The sequence below is a fragment of the Aptenodytes patagonicus genome, chromosome 10 (assembly GCF_965638725.1).
Source record: "Aptenodytes patagonicus chromosome 10, bAptPat1.pri.cur, whole genome shotgun sequence".
Taxonomy (NCBI): Eukaryota; Metazoa; Chordata; class Aves; order Sphenisciformes; family Spheniscidae; genus Aptenodytes; species Aptenodytes patagonicus.
Genome location: NC_134958.1, coordinates 13,396,830 through 13,419,556, shown reverse-complemented (window position 1 = coordinate 13,419,556; position 22,727 = coordinate 13,396,830). Strand labels below are relative to the sequence as shown.

General features: G+C 42.4%; 1 protein-coding gene across 2 annotated transcripts in view; it reads right to left on the bottom strand.

The window, feature by feature from the left end:
* SMAD3 (SMAD family member 3) overlaps positions 1 to 12,828 on the bottom strand; it is an 80,149-nt gene extending 67,321 nt beyond the window's left edge. For both annotated transcript variants that reach the window (XM_076348104.1, XM_076348103.1), the window contains exon 1: positions 12,592 to 12,828. In XM_076348104.1, the coding sequence (XP_076204219.1) occupies positions 12,592 to 12,797 (206 nt within the window). In that variant the 5' untranslated portion in view covers positions 12,798 to 12,828. The remainder of the gene's footprint in view (positions 1 to 12,591) is intronic.
* Between the last annotated feature and the right edge of the window lie 9,899 nt (positions 12,829 to 22,727).

Here is a 22,727-nt window from a genome sequence, read left to right as displayed (position 1 = left end):
TATTTAAGGGTTCTCCCTTCATGCCCGTACACCATTCCACGTATCTAAACAGCTATATAGTTCTTCCGATATCCTAAGATATATATTCTCCAAGTGCAATCATCAGGAACTGCAATACTTACAAATAGATTTAATTAAAGCTTGTTCTTCTGGCCCTCAAACATATCAATAAGAATTGCTAGGTACGCTTAAGGTACTGAAAAATCAAGACAAGAGGGAGCTGTACCCATCTTAACTCTGGAAAACATGCACGCATAACAAAATACCATCTCTCAAGTATCCAAGGAGGTGTATCCTCAGCACTTTCATACTTTCTTTGTGTGCAGGCTGCCCAGAGAAGTTGTGAATGCCCCATCATTGGAAGTGTTCAAAGTCAGGTTGGACGGAGCTTTGAGTAACCTGGTCTAGTAAAAGATGTCCCTGGCCATGGCAGGGGGCTGGACTAGATGATCTCTGAAGGTCCCTTCCAATCCAAACCATTCTGTGATTCCACAGTTCTAAAATGCTAGAGACCTCTTCCTGTATTTAACTGAAAATCAGTTTTATGAATATAATTATCAATGCTACATTATGAATGTTATGAATTATCGGTATAACACAGAAAGAACAGCTTTCAAACTGACCTGTTTTCCATCCTGAGCATGGGAAGATGCACTCTCAAGAGTAATGTCACTTCTATCTTGTATATCGAACACTGTAGCAGGCCTTAGGATGTCTGCACCCTAAATGTTTCTTTGCCTTTGCCCCCCCATGAACCTCAGGTAAGTGAACCAAGTTTTCAGGACTTCACTCTCCCCATCAGCAAGAGGTAAAAATCCTTTTGCTATAAAGGACTTTAACATCTATGGTATAAAATGAGAAGTCACAAACACACACACTTCAACAGGTTGTGGAATGACCATAATGAAAAGGTCTTTAAAAGGACTTAATGAATATTGCGTAGTAAAGATTTTTTTATTTTTAAATGGGAGTAGCTGACAGCATCTGAGCTCAATTGTTGTCTTTTGTAGAAAATAACCATTTAAAACACACAAGGACTAATCCAGAGGTTGTTTTGCTCTTAGGAAATCTAAGTAACCATGATGTCAAGCTTTACTTCTCGATCCTTAATTTTAGTGAAGAGATACATTAAACACACTGTTTCCCACACCAAGAATTCAAATTCAACTTGCTTCAATACCTTCGAAAAGAGCATTTATTTCAGACTTGTAAATGATTTGAAAGAGAAAGCTTAATTAATAATGTTGTTTCTAGCCAGATGGCCAGCTATTAGTTTTCAAGCACCTCTTTCAGAACTATTCACCAGAAGTCTTCAGATGCAAAGGCGTTATAAAGCCAATAGATGTGACTGCCCAGCACTCTCAGTGGCTGCCAAAACGTTCAGTAAAAGACACAGCTATAGGTATAGAAATGTTTAGTTTTTCCAACTCATGTTGCTGTGGGTCATGGTCGTAAAAGTCCACCAACAACAGCACAATCACTTGACAGACACACATTTATTTCATTTAACTTTTTGTATTTGGATGGCGTTAAATTCACATATGGTTATATAATATTACTTAAATGAAAACATGAAGCTACATGTATAGTGTTTCCCCTGGACTTGTGCTAACAGACTTCAAACTTAAGCTCAGTAGCAGACCACTGTGGTATGATGTGTATCAACCAGTCAAAATATTCCCTGTGTACAGGAGGCACCAGCACAGAGATGAATAGATAAATATTATGCAAACTCAGTTAAGGTTTACCACTAAACATCTACGGAATTCTAATATTCTCACTGACATAGCATCTACATATTTTCAAAGAGTTTCCAGCAAAAATTAAAACTGCTTTCTTAGTACAAATGAAATGCTGAACAGCAACAGAAAGCTTTTTAAAGTAGCAAGGTATTGGGTTTCGCAACAGAGTCTACCTCTTGAGATTTTAAGAGCTTTTCACAACTGTTATTAAATTCTCTGACATCCTTGTGAGGCAAGTACTGTATTTGCTAGGTAGTTAAGAGTAAGGTACAAGCAGGTTAAACTTTTTGCTCAATGTTACACAGTGGTATGGAACAAAACCTGATGTTTTTGGTCTTCCCTAACCACAATGTACATTCATTACACAGTAATCCACAACTGAAAACCTATCTTAATTCAGTTATGACTGGGAAAAACAAATATGCAATTGCAACTCTATACATGAACTTTCAGCCTGTAGTTCTACCAAACAAGCAAAACCAGATTTGGGAAAAAGCTTCAATGATCAGCTGTCTACCTACACACAAGTTATTTATGGCATCTAATTCAGAGCAAAGCTCAAAACAAGTTTGCTGACTGCCAGCAGACTTTTAGTGGAAACAGAAATCAGCTATGAAGTAGTATTAGCTTTGATAATCAGACAATGATTATCTACTTTTTAAAAAAATTACATTTAGTTATTTTGTAAAGCTTGTTTCTAACGGAGTGGTTTCAAATCAGCTGGTTTTTACTTTCCACCATTCTAACAGTCATCTTCTGCAAAAACTCCACTGGCCATAAAAAAAAAAAAAAGGCCACAAAATTTTGAAGAGAAAACAATAACATTAAACAGGTCAAAAAGATAGTTTTGACTATGTTCAGTAAGTCAGGTAAATTTAGGCCCAAGAAGCAGATACGGAGAAAGATTAGGCAAATCATATGCAAGTTTCATCATTCCAGGCTCGTGAAACTCTTACAAGGTAATTAATCCAGGGTCTCCTTCAAGTTTCGCTTGAAGGTTCCAGGCCAACATCAGTAACTATTCTAGACCTTTCCTCCAACAGGCTGCTGACCATGGGAGAAGAAAGAAAGAATAGATGTAACTAGCAGACCTCGTGCTCTTCTGAGTTCAAGGCCTATAATTGTGGGTGGGCTTTATCTAGGCCATGGAAGAGGAAACCCTTACTCTTTCCTGTATTTGTATAGCTGTGTAGCAGGGGAGGTGGGAATGGGGCTCAGGGAGAAGCACATTACAAGGGCTTCACCATTGGTATGCAAGCTAGTTAAAAATGGTTTTAAAAAAAAAGAAAAAAAAAAAACCTACAGTGAGAACAGCCAAATGCCGCCTTCTGCACAGGCACAGGATTCAGGAGCCACTGCCAATGCCAAACCCACTGCCAGTGGTATCTCAGCTACAAAATGCGGAGGGTCTCTGCCAAGCCACACTAGTGCCCATCAGAAAACCCTCAATGAAACATGAGCGAGAACTCCTCTGAAAATGAAGTGCTTTGCAGAGAAGTATCATTTTCAACAAACTTCCAGCTAAATCCTGCCTGGCTTCCTGCCAGATTTCCAGCCCAGGGCTGACAAGTCCAGTCTTCATGGGACTGCTATGTGCTGCAGCCACGCAGGTTGCCCAGCACCGAGCCCTCAGGTCTCACAGGCTCTGCTGGACAGGCTTCAAGTCCTGCAAAGAACCCACAGAAGCCCCAAAAGCCCTGAATTTAAAAGAGAAAACTGGATAATATTCAACCTACAAACATCTCTATCCTCTGTTTTCAGTTCACTGCTTTCTTGTACTGGCCTGACTCTCCTTTCACTTGCGTGTAAATCAGAAGTAAATTTACTGAAATCCATGTAATTACACAAACACAAAAAGAGTAGGAAAAGACTCAGACAAGGTAGGTTTCTCTATCCTACATGGCTGTGGTACAGACAGACTTTAGGCTATTGAAAATGAGTAGGTCAGGAAATCTGTGGGATTGTGTGCCCCAGCAATTGCTCCAAGTATTGAACCATCATTCCTTTCTCTACAGTGGAGAATCTCCACGTGAGCAGGCATTACTCAGTGTGAGCAATGATTGCTGATACCGACCTTGCTTACATCAGGAGTGCACTTCTGAAGTAGCAGATGTCAGAGGATAGGAGCAGCACTGGGGAAAGCCCCTTATTAGCCTTTCTTTTAGGCAAAGAGTGCTTTTTAAACACTGATATAATTTTTCAGATACTATTACATGTGTGCTACAAATTAGCTATGCATCTGACTCAAGGGGAACAACAATTTGTTCAACAAATAATAAGAAGAAAGGGACCTTTCTGCACAGTTCCACATGTATGGAAACCACAGACTTTGTATCTCTATGAAAAAAACCACACCACTGGTCTCTCCGAGTATAACAAAATTAAAGGTTCTTGTAGTTGGGTCTTCCCACACAGCAACACTTAAAATCCAGTTATGGAGGGAAAGAAAATTTGGGGGAAAAAGTGTTCTCTGGCTGTTAAGTAGACAAAGCAACAACAGTTGCACATTCAACACAAAAATAGAGGCACGCTCATGTTCCACAGATGTCTCCTACTAAGCTCAGTATTTTTGTGAACTTTAACTGTTCTACACCTGTGAAGAGTAAATGAATTTCTCTTTTCATGTTCAAGCAACAAGAACAGGAAGGACAAAGTTTTTCCTCTTTTATCGTGAAAAAGGAGAGTCAGTATCAGCATCCATCATGCAACCATTGCTGGCTGCAACTTCACCACAAAGGAAGAAATTTCTGTTTTGACTTCCTTTTTTAAAAAGATTGTGTTACGGTTAATGAACGTCACCAATTCAAAGATACTCTCCAACTTTTCCTATGACACAATTTGTAAGCAAAAGTTGAATGAAATTTTCAGATTAGATAACTACAAATTATGAAGTGAGCTAAGGATAGTCCACCTAATACCTCGACCCTGAGACTCTCCTTCCTGAGGACCCCGAAGCCTGAAGGAAGCAAGGGTCCCAGGCAGATAGACCGACTCTCCTGACATCTTGTCCCCTGCAATCTTCTCTCCATGCTTCACAGACCTCACGTTTTGTAAACTGATGCATATTCCTCCAGAGATCGAAAAGCAGATGCTCCCATTCATGGGGTCAGGCACACTGCAAATCTGTGGTGAGTGTGCAGGTACCCTAGGACAAGGTAAGCACGCACAGACCCAGTCACACGACTACCTGAAACGTGCAACTTCTTTGCCCTCATAACCTCAGTGCTAACAGCAAGTGAGCTGTAAAGGTATTTCTAGGGACAAATAAAAGTTATCAAGATCACCTATTCACCTTTCCTAGACTTACACAGGTTACACTTCTAACAGGTAGGTTTTACTGGATTTTTTAAGCATGTTCTTTCATGGGGCTCACCAATGAGATTTATAATTTCATCACGTCTTCCACATCAACAGCAGCTCCTAATACTTTAAAAATGCAATCAAATTGACTCCTCGTGGAATAGCACGATTCTGAACGCAAGCAGGCTGAAGAATCAAACTCACAAGGAACAAATACCATTTTCTCCCCATGTTTCCCGGTGCCCTTTCCCCAGTGCTGCTCCTATCCTCTGACATCTGCTACTTCAGAAGTGCACTCCTGATGTAAGCAAGGTCGGTATCAGCAATCATTGCTCACACTGAGTAATGCCTGCTCACGTGGAGATTCTCCACTGTAGAGAAAGGAATGATGGTTCAATACTTGGAGCAATTGCTGGGGCACACAATCCCACAGATTTCCTGACCTACTCATTTTCAATAGCCTAAAGTCTGTCTGTACCACAGCCATGTAGGATAGAGAAACCTACCTTGTTGCTAAATGAGCAAATTTGGATACCCGAAATGGTGTAGCTGCAGCAGCTTAGGTTTAACAGGCTTCTTAGTTGACAATGAAGATTTCCTATTCTGGAGCTCACACAATTCCTGGGTGAGCCTCTAAAAAGCAAGGCGTTATTATTTCTTACCTGGCTGGGGTCTTCAGAAGATAAGGGTTACCTTTTTTTTTTGTAAGGCTCCTACTACTATGCACAAGTAGTTTATTCCTGCTCACATTTGTGACCTATGCTTCTGAAGGATCAAGCCTTTAATACAGAAAGAGCAAGCTCTGGCTTTTTATTCTGTTTCTACAGAGCCACAGTACCAGTAGCAATCAAACTTCCCTGCTTGCTTAAGGGCAAGTCCCACCATTCTGACGGTGATGGTGGAGAGATGCGTGAGCAAATGAGGATCAGGTCTAAAAGGCTTCAAAACATCTTTAAAAGCAGTATTAACTGAAACAATTGACACATTATTGTCTCTTCAGTTACACAGAAAGTTGTGCTACCAGTGACAAGTACAAGTGCCCAATTATTAACAACTTCCTTGTCTTTATGTTGGGACTCAAGTCGCATGTAACAAAATGTAATTAGCAAACATTTGCTAAGCTTGGTGGAGTCAGCCTACTAGAACTAGAGTGTCTGGACAAGAACCTCTGCCCTGTCTTTATTCCCCTCGCTCCTGTCTGCTCTCTTCACTGCCAATCAACACAATCAGCTTTGGACTGGAAAAAGCTTTTTACACAGCCCATCAAGGCAGACAAGGACAAAAGTTAATTAGGACTATTCATAAGCCTTACTGGAAGAGAGTGCTGCTTCCCATCCCTGAAAATTTAATTGCACTCAATAGAGGAAAGCTAGAAAAAATAATAATAATAAAAAAATAAAAAACAGAAAAAGATAATTCGGGAATAAAATCTGATTTCAATTTAATTCAAGCACTGTTTGGTCCTATTTATTTCATAAAGTAGTTCATGCAGGATAATGGCATTATTGTGCATCTAACAGCATTAGAAGCTCCTAATAAATTAACAAGTGAAAATTAATGGCTGCTCAGTCCATTAAATCTTGTTAATTTTATTTTTGTTGCAATAATATAGCGATCACAAGTTTACATTATTAAACCAATATTTATTAGAAGAGCTCATTTTAATTGGATCCCTGATGTGATAATCCCGTACAGTGTGTATTTCTTGATTTCATCCATTTTTTGCATTTATTTCTCATTATATTTAAATGACTGCAATATTCAGGGTCTTTTCCTAATACTATAAAAGTTAAGCAACCATTTTAAGCATTTTATTTCACAAAGATTCAACACTTACTATACAATATAATGAGAATCTTATGAGTCCTTTCAGAAGCTATTTTAAATATTTAGTCTCTTGAGAAAGGGGGGAAGAAAAAAAAGGTAGAGATATGAATATTTGAAAACATCTCAACAAATAGTAAAATACATTTTTTCCCCTTAGCCTATCAGTGATCTATATAAACATTGCTGTGTTGTCTTTCAAGTCAAGAGGAGTTTTACCACCAGTTTTAATGCAAAATGTTAGCTGGCCTGCACATCTCAAGAAAAAAAAAAAAATATTGACAAAAGGTTTTGAATTGTATTGGCTGCTGACAGAGAGATTACAAATTTAAGACATCTTACTAAGGGCTGGGTCTGACATGCAACTACTTTGAGGAAGGGGCTGCAACACCGGACAATGCTTTGTCCCCTGACCTCCCTCCTTTCCTCAGTTCCTTCGTCTCTGCCAACATAACTGAATGCGTAGCTGCTCCCTAACTGGCTGTATCAACATTACTGCTTTAGCTTTACGGTAGCATTTTTTTTTTTTAAATGGCATAGTGTGGACTAGAAGTCAACTACACACACTATTATCCAGGCTAATAGAAGAGGCAGTAACTCTGATGCAAGGGTGGGGAGAAGAAGTTGGAGGGGCTGCAGGGAGCAGAAACCTCTGTGCCCAGAGGGCGGTTTGACCTCTGGGGACATGACAAGGAGGCAGAAAAGAAAGGTACTGATGGACAAACGGGACTGCAGGCAGAAAGCACACCTGACTAAAGGCCTGTGTCCGCTTGTGTGCCGTATTTTCACCTTTAGACCTGATCTGCAAAGTCACACTAATGCCACAAAAGCTAGTTACAAACAGATTCGTAAAGCAGTGTCTTCCCTACAGCTATCTGTGCCACAGCTAAACTAGCTCGTGTGGGTACTGCTAGCAGCACAGTTGTAGTAGCACAAAGGTTAGGACAGGGCTGTAAAAACCTGCCCATAAAGCCAGGGCAGTACATAGGTTAGTGCACACAGTTTTGTAGCAGTAAAATTACCGGCAACAAAAAGCTAACAAGTATAATGGCAGCTAGACTGTGTTTGCACACAGGGACTGTACTGTAATGATCTCCAGTGCACCACCGTTAAGACAATCTAATCTTAAGTGCAGACACTCTTAAAAAACTCTATGCAATGTTAAAGCTCCTTACATACAGGGACAGGCCAAATTGAAAACAAGGTAGTTTAAAATTGGCATTAAAAAAAATACAAATTTGCACGTGGACACACAAAACTATGACTGGCCCTTTGCTTAGTACTGAAACCAGATGGGCACCAGACTCAAAAGAAGAACATACTTCACGGTCTTGCAGACAGCCTCTGCCACTTACTATATCTACAGTTTTCATATTTTCCTGGTATCAAGACAATCCTAAGAACATGGTCAATTCTTGTAAATATTGTGCGGTCAACTACCAACACAACAGAAGGTATGCTCACACCCAAGATGTTCCTAAAATCACTCATGTATTATCCCTGGTTTTCCCCACCAAAATGTAAATCATTTAAGGAACACCTTGTTCAGCTGCTTTTAAAAGCATGTCATGTTTCCATTTCAGTTGGTACATTCTATCCTTATCAGATGAGTTCCACAAGAAATAACACCCACCTCTCTTCAAAACTATTTTCTAAATTAAAAAAAACCACCACTTAAAAGAAGGTGTTCCTTACATGCAAGAATCCTGGCTCCCCTAAAACCACTGGTGATATACAAAAAATAAATACAGTAACAGGTTCAAAAGAAAAATATGCATATGAAAATATATCACAAAATGTCATGAGATTTACGTCTTAATACATGTAGTACCACTAAAGCTTTTGAAACAAAGAGTTTACTATCTCATCCCATATCAGCAAGACTATATATACTGCACGGCTTTTAGAAATTACTAAGTGCTCATCACATGTTCCTGGCTTCTGCAATTCGGACCCCTATATAGGTTAAGAGTTAAACACTCATCACAGCTCAGCCTAACGCAGTTTATTTCTAGGGCAAAATGCTGACAATTTGCCAGGTGCACTGCATGGCCTCTCTTCAGATCACTAATAGTATTATAGAAATAGAAACTCATTGCTCTTCTCCCAAGGATGAAGTCCATAGGGTTCTGCCAGTACGTAGTAATGTCAGCTGTAGACTTTGCCGCCATCAGATTCCATGCTTACCGTACTCTTTGGTCTCGGAAGCAAATAGAGCCATCAAAAATTCAAAAAATCTGATAGCAGCTGGAATAGACCTAAGCTTGCTCACAGAGCAAATTAGAGAGGCCGCAAACTCAAACACCTGGCTGTTGCTGGGGTATGTGCTAATGGCACACTATCCTCAAACTTGTCTGAAAAGTGATAAAAATGTCCATCCTGAAAGCCGAGCTTTCAAGATTAACGCAACTTCTACAGAGGACATATTTTAATGGGCAAAAGAATGTGTGTTTTCAACTTTATCACCCAATACAGAATGAAAAAATGTCTTACTGCTATGCAGACCCAGCTTGCTACAATTCACTAGGTCAGCTCCTGACACCAAAGCCCATCAGCTTAGTGCATAGAGGTTTAAAGGCAGCTCCCTTCTGGAGAAGGATGGGCTTTGGCAGCAGTGCGCCAGAGAACGGAGGGAGGAAGGTCCTCTAAACCAGCCATTCTGTCGAGCACCAGTAACTGCAGCACAAGAAACAATCAAATGGTCTGAGACTGGTAGGTTTTTCAGGTGGAAATTACTTCCTGCTCCAGCAGAAAAAACAAGAAAGAAAAATCCTGCCAGCAGAGTATTACACTGAAATCCTTGAAGGTCTCTCCAGCCTTTTGCTGTCTGCCACAGGTCCTTCCAAGAGAAAAACCTGGGACCTGAGGTGTCCGTCACATCATCTTACAAATGGAGCACTTGGAAAAGTAATACATGCTGAACAAATACACAAGCAAATAAACTATTCATTGTCTAATAATCCCACAGGAGATAGAATGTAGTATGTATATTTCCAGTTCCAAGTAGATAAAAATGACAGCAGGAATAAATTTGGTATTCTAACTCCTTAGCCCTACAACAAAAATTAATTTTTTTCTTGTTCTTTCTTAAACCAATCCCACCTGATCACTACAGGAATTTGCTGTGTAGCCCTTATTCCCGTGAGCAATGTTTCTGCAAAGCTCAAGCACTTTTACATCTGAAACTTGCTTCGTCTCATGGATACAATAGCTAATTTTGGACTTACCCTACTCCTGCTGGGCCAAAGTCATCACTGGCATAGCTCCACTGTAATTCAGTCTACTGATGCATTACAGACAATGCACAACATGATCTAATCGTTAATGATGTCTTTTTCCCCCTTTTTCCCCCCAACATACTTATTTGACTCCATAGTAAAAGGACATATGTAGAATTATTTAAAAAAAAAAAAACAAAAAAACAAACTAAAACCACACTAAAATTGTCTTGTAAATGCTAATTTCAAGTGACATGATAATCTGATTCACAGATACATTAGGACAAACAGCGCAGTCCAGAGGAGAAGACACAGCTCTTAAAGTCACAAGGCCTGGTTATAGTTCCAACTTTGCCACTGACTTCTAGACAAGCTGTTTTACATTTCCACACCATTCCCCAATCTCTGATATATAGATACTAACCTCTCAGTATGCTGCTGCAGAGGGTCCAGCACAGACTAACCTAACCACACTCATTTGGATCTCTGTAATATACATACTAAACAATAATAAGAGTACATATGAAATGTTGTGTTTAAAAACTAGTGCCAAGGCATAAGGAGCTACCATCAAAATATGCTGACACTTCCCCCATACCAACGTTTAAGATCTGCAGGATCCAGGCTCTGTGTCATAAGTGAACATGAAATGTTTTAATTTCTGTACAGATTTCCTTTAACAGAGCAAGGTCTAGGAGAAACAGACATTCACTTCTGCACAGTAGGAACAGGCAGGACAATCTCTGGAGGTGATAATATTTATGACTTGTGTTGTTACTTATTTTCAAGCTTTAAAATTATTTTTCTGAATTAAAGCATCATACTCCACCCTTCTCTCTGCTTCCTTGAATCATAAAATATCAAAACCTTCCTCCCTTATCTAAACCACCTTGCTACTAGTAAAAGAAGTACCAGGAGGCTTCACACTCTGCTCCCTAACAGGTCAGCATCAGCTAGACACAATACCCAGGTCACATCAGCAAGGCTGCTCAAGTCATTGTCTTCTTTTGAAATGCTAAGTATTTCAGGGAAGTGGTTTAAATAGGTTATTATCTATATGGAAAGCACATCGCTTACCAAGAATTAAGAAAATATAGGTTTTAAGGCATTTGTATTGGGTGGTAGCTCTACCGGTTTTGATTTCTGCTTCAGCTAGGCGAAGCCAGGGTAACTCTAACAAAGGCTGAGAGGTCTGTTTGCATTACTGGCCAAAATCTTAGCCACAGTCATTCACCACCAAAAAGATAAGGACACTTTATGTTTCCTTTAAAAAACACTATAGTTGTTGGAAGAAAATTTTAGGAGTTCCAAATATCCACATGTCTAAGCTACTTGCTTCACTTTCTCATGCAACAGATGCTGCTTTGTATTAGCTACTGCATATTAAATCATTCTGACAACCAAGAAAGCATACATTTGTTTGCGAGAGAGAGAAGCATGAATACACACACAGAGAGATATCTTCTCACGCAGAAGCATACAATTATGCAGCATTCAAATATTTGGGATGAACTTTGGCCTTTGTTTAAAAAAAAAAAGTACCCTCAAACAACAATCAGTAACAGAATCAGCAGTCGTCTGGCTGAGCTTACAGAAATCAACAAATCTTCAGCAATAAAACACAACTTGTGGCCAGCTATTTGAAAGTTACTTGGAAAATTTTTCTTAGATGGGGTACTTATACACATGTCCTTTATGATTTATAATGATCTTATGGATTGATCTCAGAATGGAGGCTAAAAATAAAATCTATGTTAATTCAAAAAATGGGAAAAAAACCCAGTTATATTCACCCTCACGTGCTTTTTTCTTTGCACTCCAAACAATCCCCTTCAGCTATGTCATTTGCATTCCCGATTTAAAAAGTAATTTGAAAACATATGCACAGCAGGGTTCTAAATCACCTCTTCGGAGTAATATCTGTCTAGCTAATATGGAAGAAACCAAGCAACCCAAACAAAACCATTTTCCTGATACATTAATCAAAAGAAAATCTTAATGTAACAGTACTAGAGAATACGCTGAAACTTTTGACAATGAGAGTATCCACAATAAGTATAACTAATCCAGAGCGCTTCCAACTTTTTTTTTTTTTAAATCTCGGCTGGAGACATATTTTCTCCCCTACATTCCCCTCTTACTTTCTGCCTCTCTCGTTACTAGACAGTAATCCAATTCTGTAGCCAGTTTTTTTTTTTTTTTAAACTATATATAGAGCCGGGATAGAGCATGCAGGAGAGGACTAACACCGCACCGAAACGCAGCGGGGCTGGAAAGCAAAACAAGCCCTCTACCAGGCTATGCCAGAGCATGCCGAGTCCCTCGGGAAAAAGCTGCTACCGAAGGGCCTCCGAGCACCACCGTGCCCGCCTCGGGGGGACCCGCGGCTGCGCCCGCCCCGCCGGCCCCTCCGGCAGGGGTAACCGTGCGGGGGGCTGCTATGCCCGGGCGGGGGTGACCCTCGTTTTATGTGCTCACCACCGCCGCCGCCGCGCACCCCCCCCTACCTGGGGATGGTGATGCACTTGGTGTTGATGTTCTGCGTGGTGATCGCCTTCTCCAGCTCGTCCAGCTGCCCCGTCTTCTTCAGCTTCTTCACCAGGCTCTTCACCGCCTTCTCGCACCATTTCTCCTCCTGCCCGTTCTGCTCCCCTTTCTTCCAGCCCAGGAGCCGCTTGACGATGGGAGGAGTGAAAGGCAGGATGGAGGACATGCTGGCTCGCCCGGCAGGGCCGGCAGCGCCCCGCCGCTCGCTCCACGCTCGCCCCGCCGCCCCCCGCGCCGCTCCGCTCCGCTCCGCGCAGGCCCCGCCGCGCCGCGGGCAGCACAAAGCCCGGCCCCGGGCGGCGGTGGCCTGGCCTGGCCTGGCCCGGCGCCGCTCCGCTTGCCCGCCCCGCCGGTGCCTCAGCGCCTCGGGCCCGCGACACCAAACTTTGCCCGGAGTTCGCCGCCTCTCCCCGGCGGCGGCGGCAGCTCCCTCCTCCCCCTCCTGCCCCACTCTGTGTGCGCGGAGAGGCGCCCACTCCAGCTCATTCCCAGTCTGTCTCTCATGCAAATTGCCTGCTGGCCGCCCCGGCCCGGCTTCCACCCCCTCCTTCCCTCCCAAACACGCTCACTCACGCCGCCGAGGGAGGGCGGGGAGGCGGCCGGCCCGCCGGGAACTCCGCTCCCCCCCTCCCCGCCGCCGGCGGCAGCCCCCGCGCTCCCGGCAGAGGCCCCCGCTTCCCCGGCGGGACGGGGCTCTCCCTCCCTCAGCCCCGCTCCAGCACGGCGCACCCTGAGCGGCGTCGCGCACCCGCGGCCTTCCCGCCGCGATCCCCCTCAGAGCGCAGGGCGGGAAGCTCCCCTCAGGGCCGCCGCGGCGGGAAGGAGTGTCCTCACCCTGCGCTGGGACACCCGCGGGGGCTCTGCCCGCGCGAGCCGCGTCCCTTCGGCCTCCCCACAGCGCGGAGACCCGCCGAGGCGGCGGCTCCCCCGAGGGAGGCCCGCGGTGCGGGTTCGCCCTCCTCAGGGCCGCCAGGGCCGTGGGCTCACAGGCAGGGTCAGCGCGGCCGTAAAAGCCCAGAAGCGAGCTAAGGAGCAGTGCCAGGGACAAATCCCATCGAGGGCGAGGCAGCAAAAATAAACAGAGGCGACAAAGTCCCCTTCGGTGAGGGGAAGGGACAGAAGGTCCTCGGGCAGGGTGGGATGGATGCGGCCCCCACCACAGCTGTTTCCTCTGTGGAAAGGTGTGTTTCCACACAGAGATAGCTGAACACAACTTGGTCAGTCGTGCCCAGACAATCAGCACTTTTTGTTTCAACCCCTTTAATTTACTATTCCATTCCCTCATCTTTCCACCCCAAGCACCAGGTACCCAAATAATTTTTGCCCTGTATCAGGCACAAATGACACCCTGGAGATGTTTACTACCAGACCTGGTCAGAAATTCTCAGACGGAATATTTTTGTCAGAGGACAGCAGTTCGTTCAGATCTAGGTATTTTGTAGAGATGCTTCGGTTTTGGCTGACTCAGGGTGCCATCCAGGTAAATTTCCAGTTTCTCACTTTCCATTGCTGGACAGACTGGGCTGTTACACTCCCCAGTCTCTAGCATCGCCCCCTCCATGCCAAAAGGGAGCCCAGGCCCTAAAAACCACGTGAATACAAACCATAGCTCCTCAGGGCTCCAGTTCTCTGATAAACCACCCCGAAATGGTGCCAAGCGGCATGCATGGTAGCCTGGCAAGCAGCAAGGAGGCTGGGGGCCACCTGCAAGAGTCACCAGGTGCTTCCGCTGAGGCTGGTTCATGTTTCTGAACTCCAGCTGCTTCACAGCTCCTTGCAACAGCTGCCCAGGAACAAAGGGGTAAAAGTTTCAGGGGACCTGGCTCCCAAATTCTGAGGTTGCGAGCTGAGGTATGCTTCCCCGTTTTCTCCATCCTATCAGAAGGGATGATGGTGAGCCTGAATTTGGGAAGCCTCCGGGGCTGCTCGGCAGCTCTCAGACATTGCAGGTTCTTGCCAACCCACATTCTCATATTCCAGGTTCCAGTGCAACCCAGTGGGGAGACTCCTCGAAAGCCAGCATCCAAAAACTTCCCGTGCCTGCAGATTTGAAGCGGCCAGCCGTACAGATTGCTTTGTGGCAAGTTAGGAACCTATGGGTTCAGACAGCGTCTGAGGCTCAGAGGCAACTGGCTTGGCTTTCACAGGGGTTTAAAACAAACAGCGTGTTCTGTTCCAAATTGACAGTACCAAATTTTGAAATAGCAATATTGGGTACAAATTAAATTCTCCCTTCTCTCTGTTTTTTTTTTTTTCACCAGCATTCTCATATTATTCCCCAACATGCATTCCCTGAGTGTCTTGAATTTTGGAGACTCACCACTAAAATTTTGGAACGTTGCCCTGACCCAGTTTTTGGCTGCCTCAGTTGAGATGCCTGAAGTACAGAGATGTGGAACCCCTGTAGATGATCCCAACATCATTTGAGGAAATAGTTCCTCAATACCTCTAAAACAATGCAAAAAAATTTTGACACTAATTACACTAAAAGCAGGATGCCTAAATTACTAACTGTCGCTAGTGCCATTGACTTGCTGCATATTTGTGTTTTTCTGAAAAGGCCTAGTTCCTGATAGCTGGTGATTAGTTAAGAATCTGAACTTTCATTTTAAAAAAAAAATTTCCCAACTTTAGAGAATAACCTGAATATGTGAACCAAGTGAAACACAGATGGTGAAGTTAAATACAATTTTTATGTAGAAGTAAGTACTTATTACAATTTTAAACGTGGTGAAGTTTAAAGTAATCTTTTTCTATTTTCCTAGTTCTTGGCCCAGCACATTTTGCAACTAAAAGAAGCCCAGAAGAAGACTGAGTGTGAAGGACCTGTCTCAGACCTGGCAAGTCAACGCTACATCAGGGTGATTTCAGTGCAGATTTCTGCTGGGGACCATATCTGTTTCTTTCTAGCTGTTCTGGCTAGGAAATCATGGGGACCATTCCATACTTTTTTCATCCAGAAAGTTTGCAATAATAGTTATACCTCACCTCTACACTCGGAATTCACGCTGTGACCTCAGTTCAGCAGGGCTTCCAGAATTTTCTGTGCATATTCATGGGCTAATCTTCACTCCGTTACAGTCATATCGCAAGTGATCAACCGGGTAAATTTGAATAAGGGGAAGGAGAGGAAGAGCTGAGTGGTTTGCTCACACTTGTACAGTGATTTGGTGGCAAAAGGGTGAACAGAATTTGCTAAATGCTAAACCAAACTGGGTCTCACTTGCTTACAGTATCGTAAATGAGGTGTAGGCAGCTAAATCACTGATCTAAACTCTGGGCCGCAGCAGCACTGTGAATACTACCAAAAACAAATAAACATTTGGTTTTGGGATGTAGAATTAATTTTTAAGATTAGGGACATTACATTTTATGGAACAGCTCATGTGCCTGCTGGGGTTACCTGTCAGAATGAACTGTTCTATGAAAATATGACTTTCTGAACCCCTAGACAGTAATCCTTTATTTCAGAGAGTTTTGGACACTCTCATAGTGGAAAAATTAACAGACAGGAAAAGACAGGACTGTCCCAATTTTGCATGGTCTGGATCTGTTCGCTGGTTTACAAGATGTCTGACATCTTGGAAGCCACCACGAGGCAGGATAAGTTTATGCATTTATTTGTGATATATTTTTTCTTTGTATTTTAAAAATCATTATCTTTGTATGTTTGTGGCATAGTACAGGTTCAGGGACTTCACTTATTGCAGTTTGCTTACTGAAAAATAAAGATATATATAGTCTGTAATAATGTGAGAAAACCATATACTTGGTTCATATACTTGAAGAAAAAAACAATACCCTTTATGGCTATCTTGCATTTCTTAACTTTTTACTAATACACTAGCACCTTAACAATTACTAAAAAATAATCTCTACATACCTTGTTTATTAAAAGGATCAATCAATGAACAGGAACAGAATTTAAACTACTTTCACAAAGAGAAAAATCGGGCTTTGATTCAGGAACAATATAAAATTAGCATGAGAAACAAGAAGGTGTCCTCTGAAGCTCACACATGCGCATATGTACCTTTATTAGAAATATTTTTAACAGCTTTTGAGACTGAAGAATAGCTTCTGTGCTTTGCTCTATGTTGCCTTTGTATCCTTCAAGCAGTGAGAAGGGAGCAAGGAATTTTCAGGCAGACACGAAGCTGGCTCCATCAGCTCCCACCACTCTCCCCGACACCCCTTGTGCAGGGGCATACGGGAATGGGCAGGCTGGAGGAAGCGTGGCCAGAGCACACTGTTCTCTGGCTACGCTCAGCCAACAGACGGTTCTTAGGGGAGCCTGGTGCCTGCTGAAACAGCTCCCAGGGTGTCTTAACATGCAATTGTGGCTAGTTTGAAAATCAGGGAGTGGTTGAGAACCAGCTTCTAATGTACTGCCCCCATCTCTCTTTCACTCACCGAAATATTAAGTATAATTTCCTGTGTGGGCATTACCCATATGCAGAAGGGAATTTTACAGTGGCACTGACCAAGACAGCTGAGAAGCAGGTGAACAACCTGTGAAGTTCACAGCAGAGAGGGATTTACTAGAGCAGCTAAGAGGGCTGTGATCTCCTCAACTCCATTTGCTCCATGTTACGTAAGTAGCAGCCACACTGAAGGGTGAGATAGGCAGCAGTGAAAATGAGGAGATAGTTTTAAAATGGGTTGTATTCATATGTTAACTTGTAAATAAGGGCTATGACATTTAACTTTGAATCTATGTCACATATAATATGCATAAACAAGGGAAAGTGTGGGAGCTTTCCTTGGTTAAGGTAATATATATATATGTAGAACAGCATTTATATGCAAGCAAACCTATCTTAATCACTCAGAACAAACCTACAGGAAAATAACTTTTGGGGTGAGTCATGAAAAAAGCAAGGTCATTCTAAGTGAATGTCTTCAGAGTTAAAACTTCAATGCTGTGAAACACACAGCTCAGACAAATCCTTTCAGGGTACAGCAATTTTTCTTTTCTCCACATATGAGAAAACGTATACAATAAAAAGTTGCTTTGTTGAAAATTTATAATACTTAATACACACAAGCTAATTCACCTGGATGTTCCAAGAGGCTCCTTGGAACACAGCCACCTATGACCAAAGGTCTACTTAAGCCAGAATCCTGTCTGGGACCATGGCAGTACCTCTTGCCTAAGGAAAAAATACAAGGCAGCAGCATGTCCAGGTGATCCTTCTTCTAATATGCTCTCCCAATTTTTGGTAATTATTTGTGTAGGCACTCCTGAACTGGAGTTGATCTCCCCAGAGAGCCACAGATAGGCCATTCCTACCAAGACCTTTCTGTTTCTGACTTACGTGTACGAGTGGCCTCCACTAGACCCCCGTGTCCCATCTGGGACACAGAATAGAGCTACTCTAAAGATGAACTGAAGTTGTCCAATGAAAATACATTGCCTGTAAGATTCCCTCATTACTTATTTTACAAACTGGACAGTACTTGGTGACCATACAGGAAGAGAAAGGGCAGTGTTGTGTTAGGGCAGGTGAGTGCTCTCCTGGGAAACTGGAGTTCTCCCCTCTCTGTCACTGCTCCCAAGTGATACGAGGCAACTCCAGCCAAAATGGTGCGTGTTTATTGTGTGCACCTCACTCTCAGGAGGTCTGGCTGCTCCCCTGGGGTCAGGTCTGCAGCAGGGCACACACAGCTGCACGGGAAGCTGCTGAGAGCTCTGCTTCAGTAAAGCGGGACGTCCTGGTGGTCAGGGTCCTTAAGGACCTCCTTAAAAACACAGATGTAGCAGAGTTTTGAAAATGGCAATCCTAATTCTGGGTTTCCCTGGTCATTGAAGGCTTGGGTTTGAAATCTTAATATACCTTATATGGTAACTCTTAACATGGTTTACATGTGTCCAGTAAGTGACAGGAGATGACAGTCAATAGCATGGAGGATAGTTCTTTGATTTTTTTGTTTGTTTGTTTGTTTCATGGAGGACAGTAAAGCATCTTGCTGGGGACACCGCGGCATCTTCCCCTGCACAGCTCTCGGAGGACAGGAGAGGTACATGCAGGGACACAAAAGCCTCCTGAGGCTGAGCCCTCGGTTGAACCACAATCACTTGGATAAGGCCTGATCTAATCTTTACAAATGTGTTAACAGCCTGAAATTAATATGCTTCCAATTAACCTGGAGATAAAACTGTCTACTAGTATAGACATCCACTAGGCTGTGCAGATATCTTGACGGCATGGAGTGGAGTATTTTCAACACCCGGCTCTGCGAGGTGGCAGCACCTGCAAATGCTCAGCACTGCTGAGACTTTGCATACAAGTCGCTGCTGTCAGGCTGTTCCTCAGTGTGATTGCATACACACACACAAACACTTGCCTGGTCAAAGTCTTGCAACTTGAAATTTTGTATTTTTTTAGAAGTATGCCATGTGGTTCAAATAAGATCCAAATTCTGAGTTATAGCAAAGTTTCTCCTTATAAGACATTTCCCCCCTCTCGTTGCTGGAGTGACCAGGGTCCATGTAAAATTACACAGATAGTCTCTTGTGGTACAAAAAGCACCAGTAAAAAAGCTGCAACCAGAAAAAAGAAAGGAATAGGCCAGGCCCCAAACACAGAGGGTCGTTACAGGTAACACAAAAACTCCAGCTCCCAGCCACAAGCATTTTATTTGAGATTCTTTTCCTATGTCCATATGTGACTGTCCCTTCTGAATTCCTTGCTGTGTCTACACCCTTTTCTTTGCCAGGACACATCTGTTAAAGTCTTCATTTTGGCTTTTGAAGTAGGCATTTTAAATCCAGCTGAACTTTAAAAAAGATCCTGAGCAAAGGCCTTTAACAAGTAAATATAAATATATTATTTTTATGAATAGGCCCCTGTTTTCACATGTTCCACTTGCAATGGCCTCTTGTCCACAACTGCTGGCATGTCAAACCCTCTATGGGAAGAATACACTTCTGGAGGAATACACTTTTCCTTGTGGTGCACAAGGGAGATTCTCAAAGAACATTTTAATGAAAAAATTCACCCGTGCTGCAGGGGAAAATCCCACTATTGTGCTGCAGTCTTGGGTAGCAGAAACCACCCTGGCCACCTGATCCAGATTCGAAGTGTGTGGCTCAGACACGGTCTGCTTGCTATAGCATTTGTGCTGAACCTGGGCAGAGCTTGAGGCTGCTTGTAACATACATCCATGCACACGCACACCAGAGAACAAATGCTTTGGATCTCAGCCCTGCCTCACCAAAGTCAAGTGGGAGTTTACTAATTTCAATTACTGTAGAATTTAGCCAGTAGTTTTTATGTGGTGGCTCCTCTACATTAAAACCAACAGTTAAAGGCTGCTTACTTTTTCATTTTTGAGGTTTACTTAATTAAGAAGTGCCATTACCCTCTTTTTTGTTTTAATTCTTTTAACCTGAAATGCAGTTGAGGCCCCACAAGGGGACTGTCATTCTCATCTGAACCAAGAATCATCTTTAAGGCAGCAGCAGTAAGGAGTGGCGCGGAATTATTTGCCCATGAATAATATGTTAATATTTATACATAGCTTGCTTAGATAAGAAGAACAACTTGAAGATTTATGGGAGAAGCTCTGCATGGCCATGCTTTGTGAAGCAACTTTTCAAGCTCCATGTAGAATCCCAAGTGTTGATTTTGCCTCCTTACAGTTTAATGTGTAACCCAAGAAAGTGCATTTTTCAGAATAAAAAAAAAAAAAGTGTAAAAAAGGAAAAATCAAACCACTACAATCTGCCTGCTCTTCTTTTCTGCTGGGGATTTCACTACATTTTGAAGAAAGCACAGTCACATTAATATGGGGATCCTCAAACACAGCTGAACTGGAGAGAGTCCACAAGCTGTGCCTGTACATATACAAAAGCCTTGGATTTACTTTTTTCTTTAGTCTTCTTCTGGGTGCTATAATATTGCAAAAATGCAGCTTTGCTTTTCCGTAAAATTTTCATAAAACTCAAGTCCTACTTGGGCTATAGGAATAGCACAGAAGGGGAAGAGAATCACAAAGAAATGCTCCTGCTCTGTGTGTGTGAGAGGAGGGATGTTTACTCCTTGTTTATTTGTTCTGGGGGGAAATAAAGTGCTTTGTGTGAGGGCTTTTTGCTAGTGAGGCTGAAACACTCTCAGGGCCCTGCTAAAGCATTGCTAAGTCTGGCAGGAGAGGGGACAGCAATCTGGGCAGACTGCCCTAAATTAAAACTAAACTCAAATCAAATTCAATTCAAGCACATAGCGTAATACTTGATATGGAGGCTAAAAGCAGAATTACCAACCCAAGCATTAAAAACTCCTGAGTCAAGACCCCAGCATATCATCAAATGGGCTTAAAATTGTAGCAATTAAATTCAAATAATAATGCTGTTTCCTTTTTTTCCTGCTCTTTTTGCATCTCAAAGAGTTCATGTTTCCTACCTTGTCTTGGCCCACATAAGAGATGAGGTGAAATGAAATGAAGGCTGAGGTTCTGATGCAATTATATGTTTCCGGGAGCTAAGGGCTTTAAGAAACATCACCTGTGTGAGGCTGGCAGTAAACTTGTGAGAGGTGGAAACAGCGCAAAAGAAACCAGAGCTGTGGAGAAAATGCAATTAATTATAAATTTACCGGAGATACTGAATAAATTAAGGAAACCTCAAACACTGCTTTATTGTAACATGTTGGGATCCTACACTGTTTATTCTTTCTTTTAGGATGAACTAACCAGCAAAATTTGGACCTGTATCAAGATTTCAAACCAAAGCTCAAAGCTGCCTACTAAGGCTTGTTGTTGGTTTTGATATGAGGTTTTGGGAATTTTTTTAATGATAATGCCACGTCATTGGTTATAAGGCTTTTTGTAATGTATCAAAGAGCAATTTTTTCAGTATTGGTGGTCTTTCCCCCCCCCATGGAGTTGGGAGTAGAATTGAAAATCATGTGCTTCAGCACTCAGAGAGTCCCTGTGAAGTTAATGGAAGCCAATTTAGGCACCTGGGTACAGTCTTGATAGAAATTTTCAAAGACACACGATTTTTGGCCTTTAGAAATCTCTTTCATAGCTTAACTTCAGATACCTCTTCAGGAGAACTCTGTCCTCTGTTTACTTATTAGCACTTATAGATGTCCTTTATAGATTTACCTATTTTAAAGTCACTGAAACAAATGCTGTGGGTACTGGAGGGGGGAGTGAAAAGTAAGGAGGCTAGAGATAATTTCAGTTACCTAACATTTATTTGACTTAGTCACACAGAACTGGATCAGTGCAGCTGATATGGAATGATGATTAAACTAAACCCTGAATCTATATTCCCATGTGATCACCCTCATTATCTCTGCTATCAAGGTTGATCTGACAAGTAACTTTTATTTAGAATCAGCCATACTTCTTTTCCCCGCCTACCCCAAAGGCACCAGAGTTGTTTGCAGCTCCCCACTTAGAGAAAGTAAAATGTAATTTACGCCTACAGTGCAAAGAAGGAGCTGGCTAAAAGAGAACTGGCTTCTGTATCTTGGGGGGCCTGATCCAAAACCCATTACAGGCAACAAATCAGGGTTTGTAAAGAGTTTGAAGATCCCTGGGTTAAAAAACACATAATGCTATAACTCAGTTATTAAATATCCATTGATTCCTTGCTTTCTCATATACATTCACATAAAATACATATATTTCAGCATCACTTGTAATACTGCATAAATTGTTATGGCCTAAGCCCAGAACACTTGACCGTTAGTCATGTAGACAAACTGCTGAAAGTAAGAGTATTTTTATAACAAGACGGTACTGAAAATATTAGTAACAATCACTTTAGGCAGAAATTTCACTATGCTATATACTTACAGGATATTGAATATGCTGCTAGATAAAGCATACATTTAGTAAATGGGCCCATATATCTGCTCTGGTCTATAGGGGCTGACCTCCTGGCTGACCTTTCTTTTAGTGAAGCTGACTCAGTAAATGAGAAATGGTTAGCTCGTCTCCTGTACCATCACTCTTTCTGACCAGATGCGGTAATGACAAACCAGAGGTACAAAGGTTCACACAACTGATCGTTTCCAAAGAGATGCACTATTCCTAAAAGAAAGGAATCCAGGCTAGAAACTAAATTTGCAATGAAAGGGTA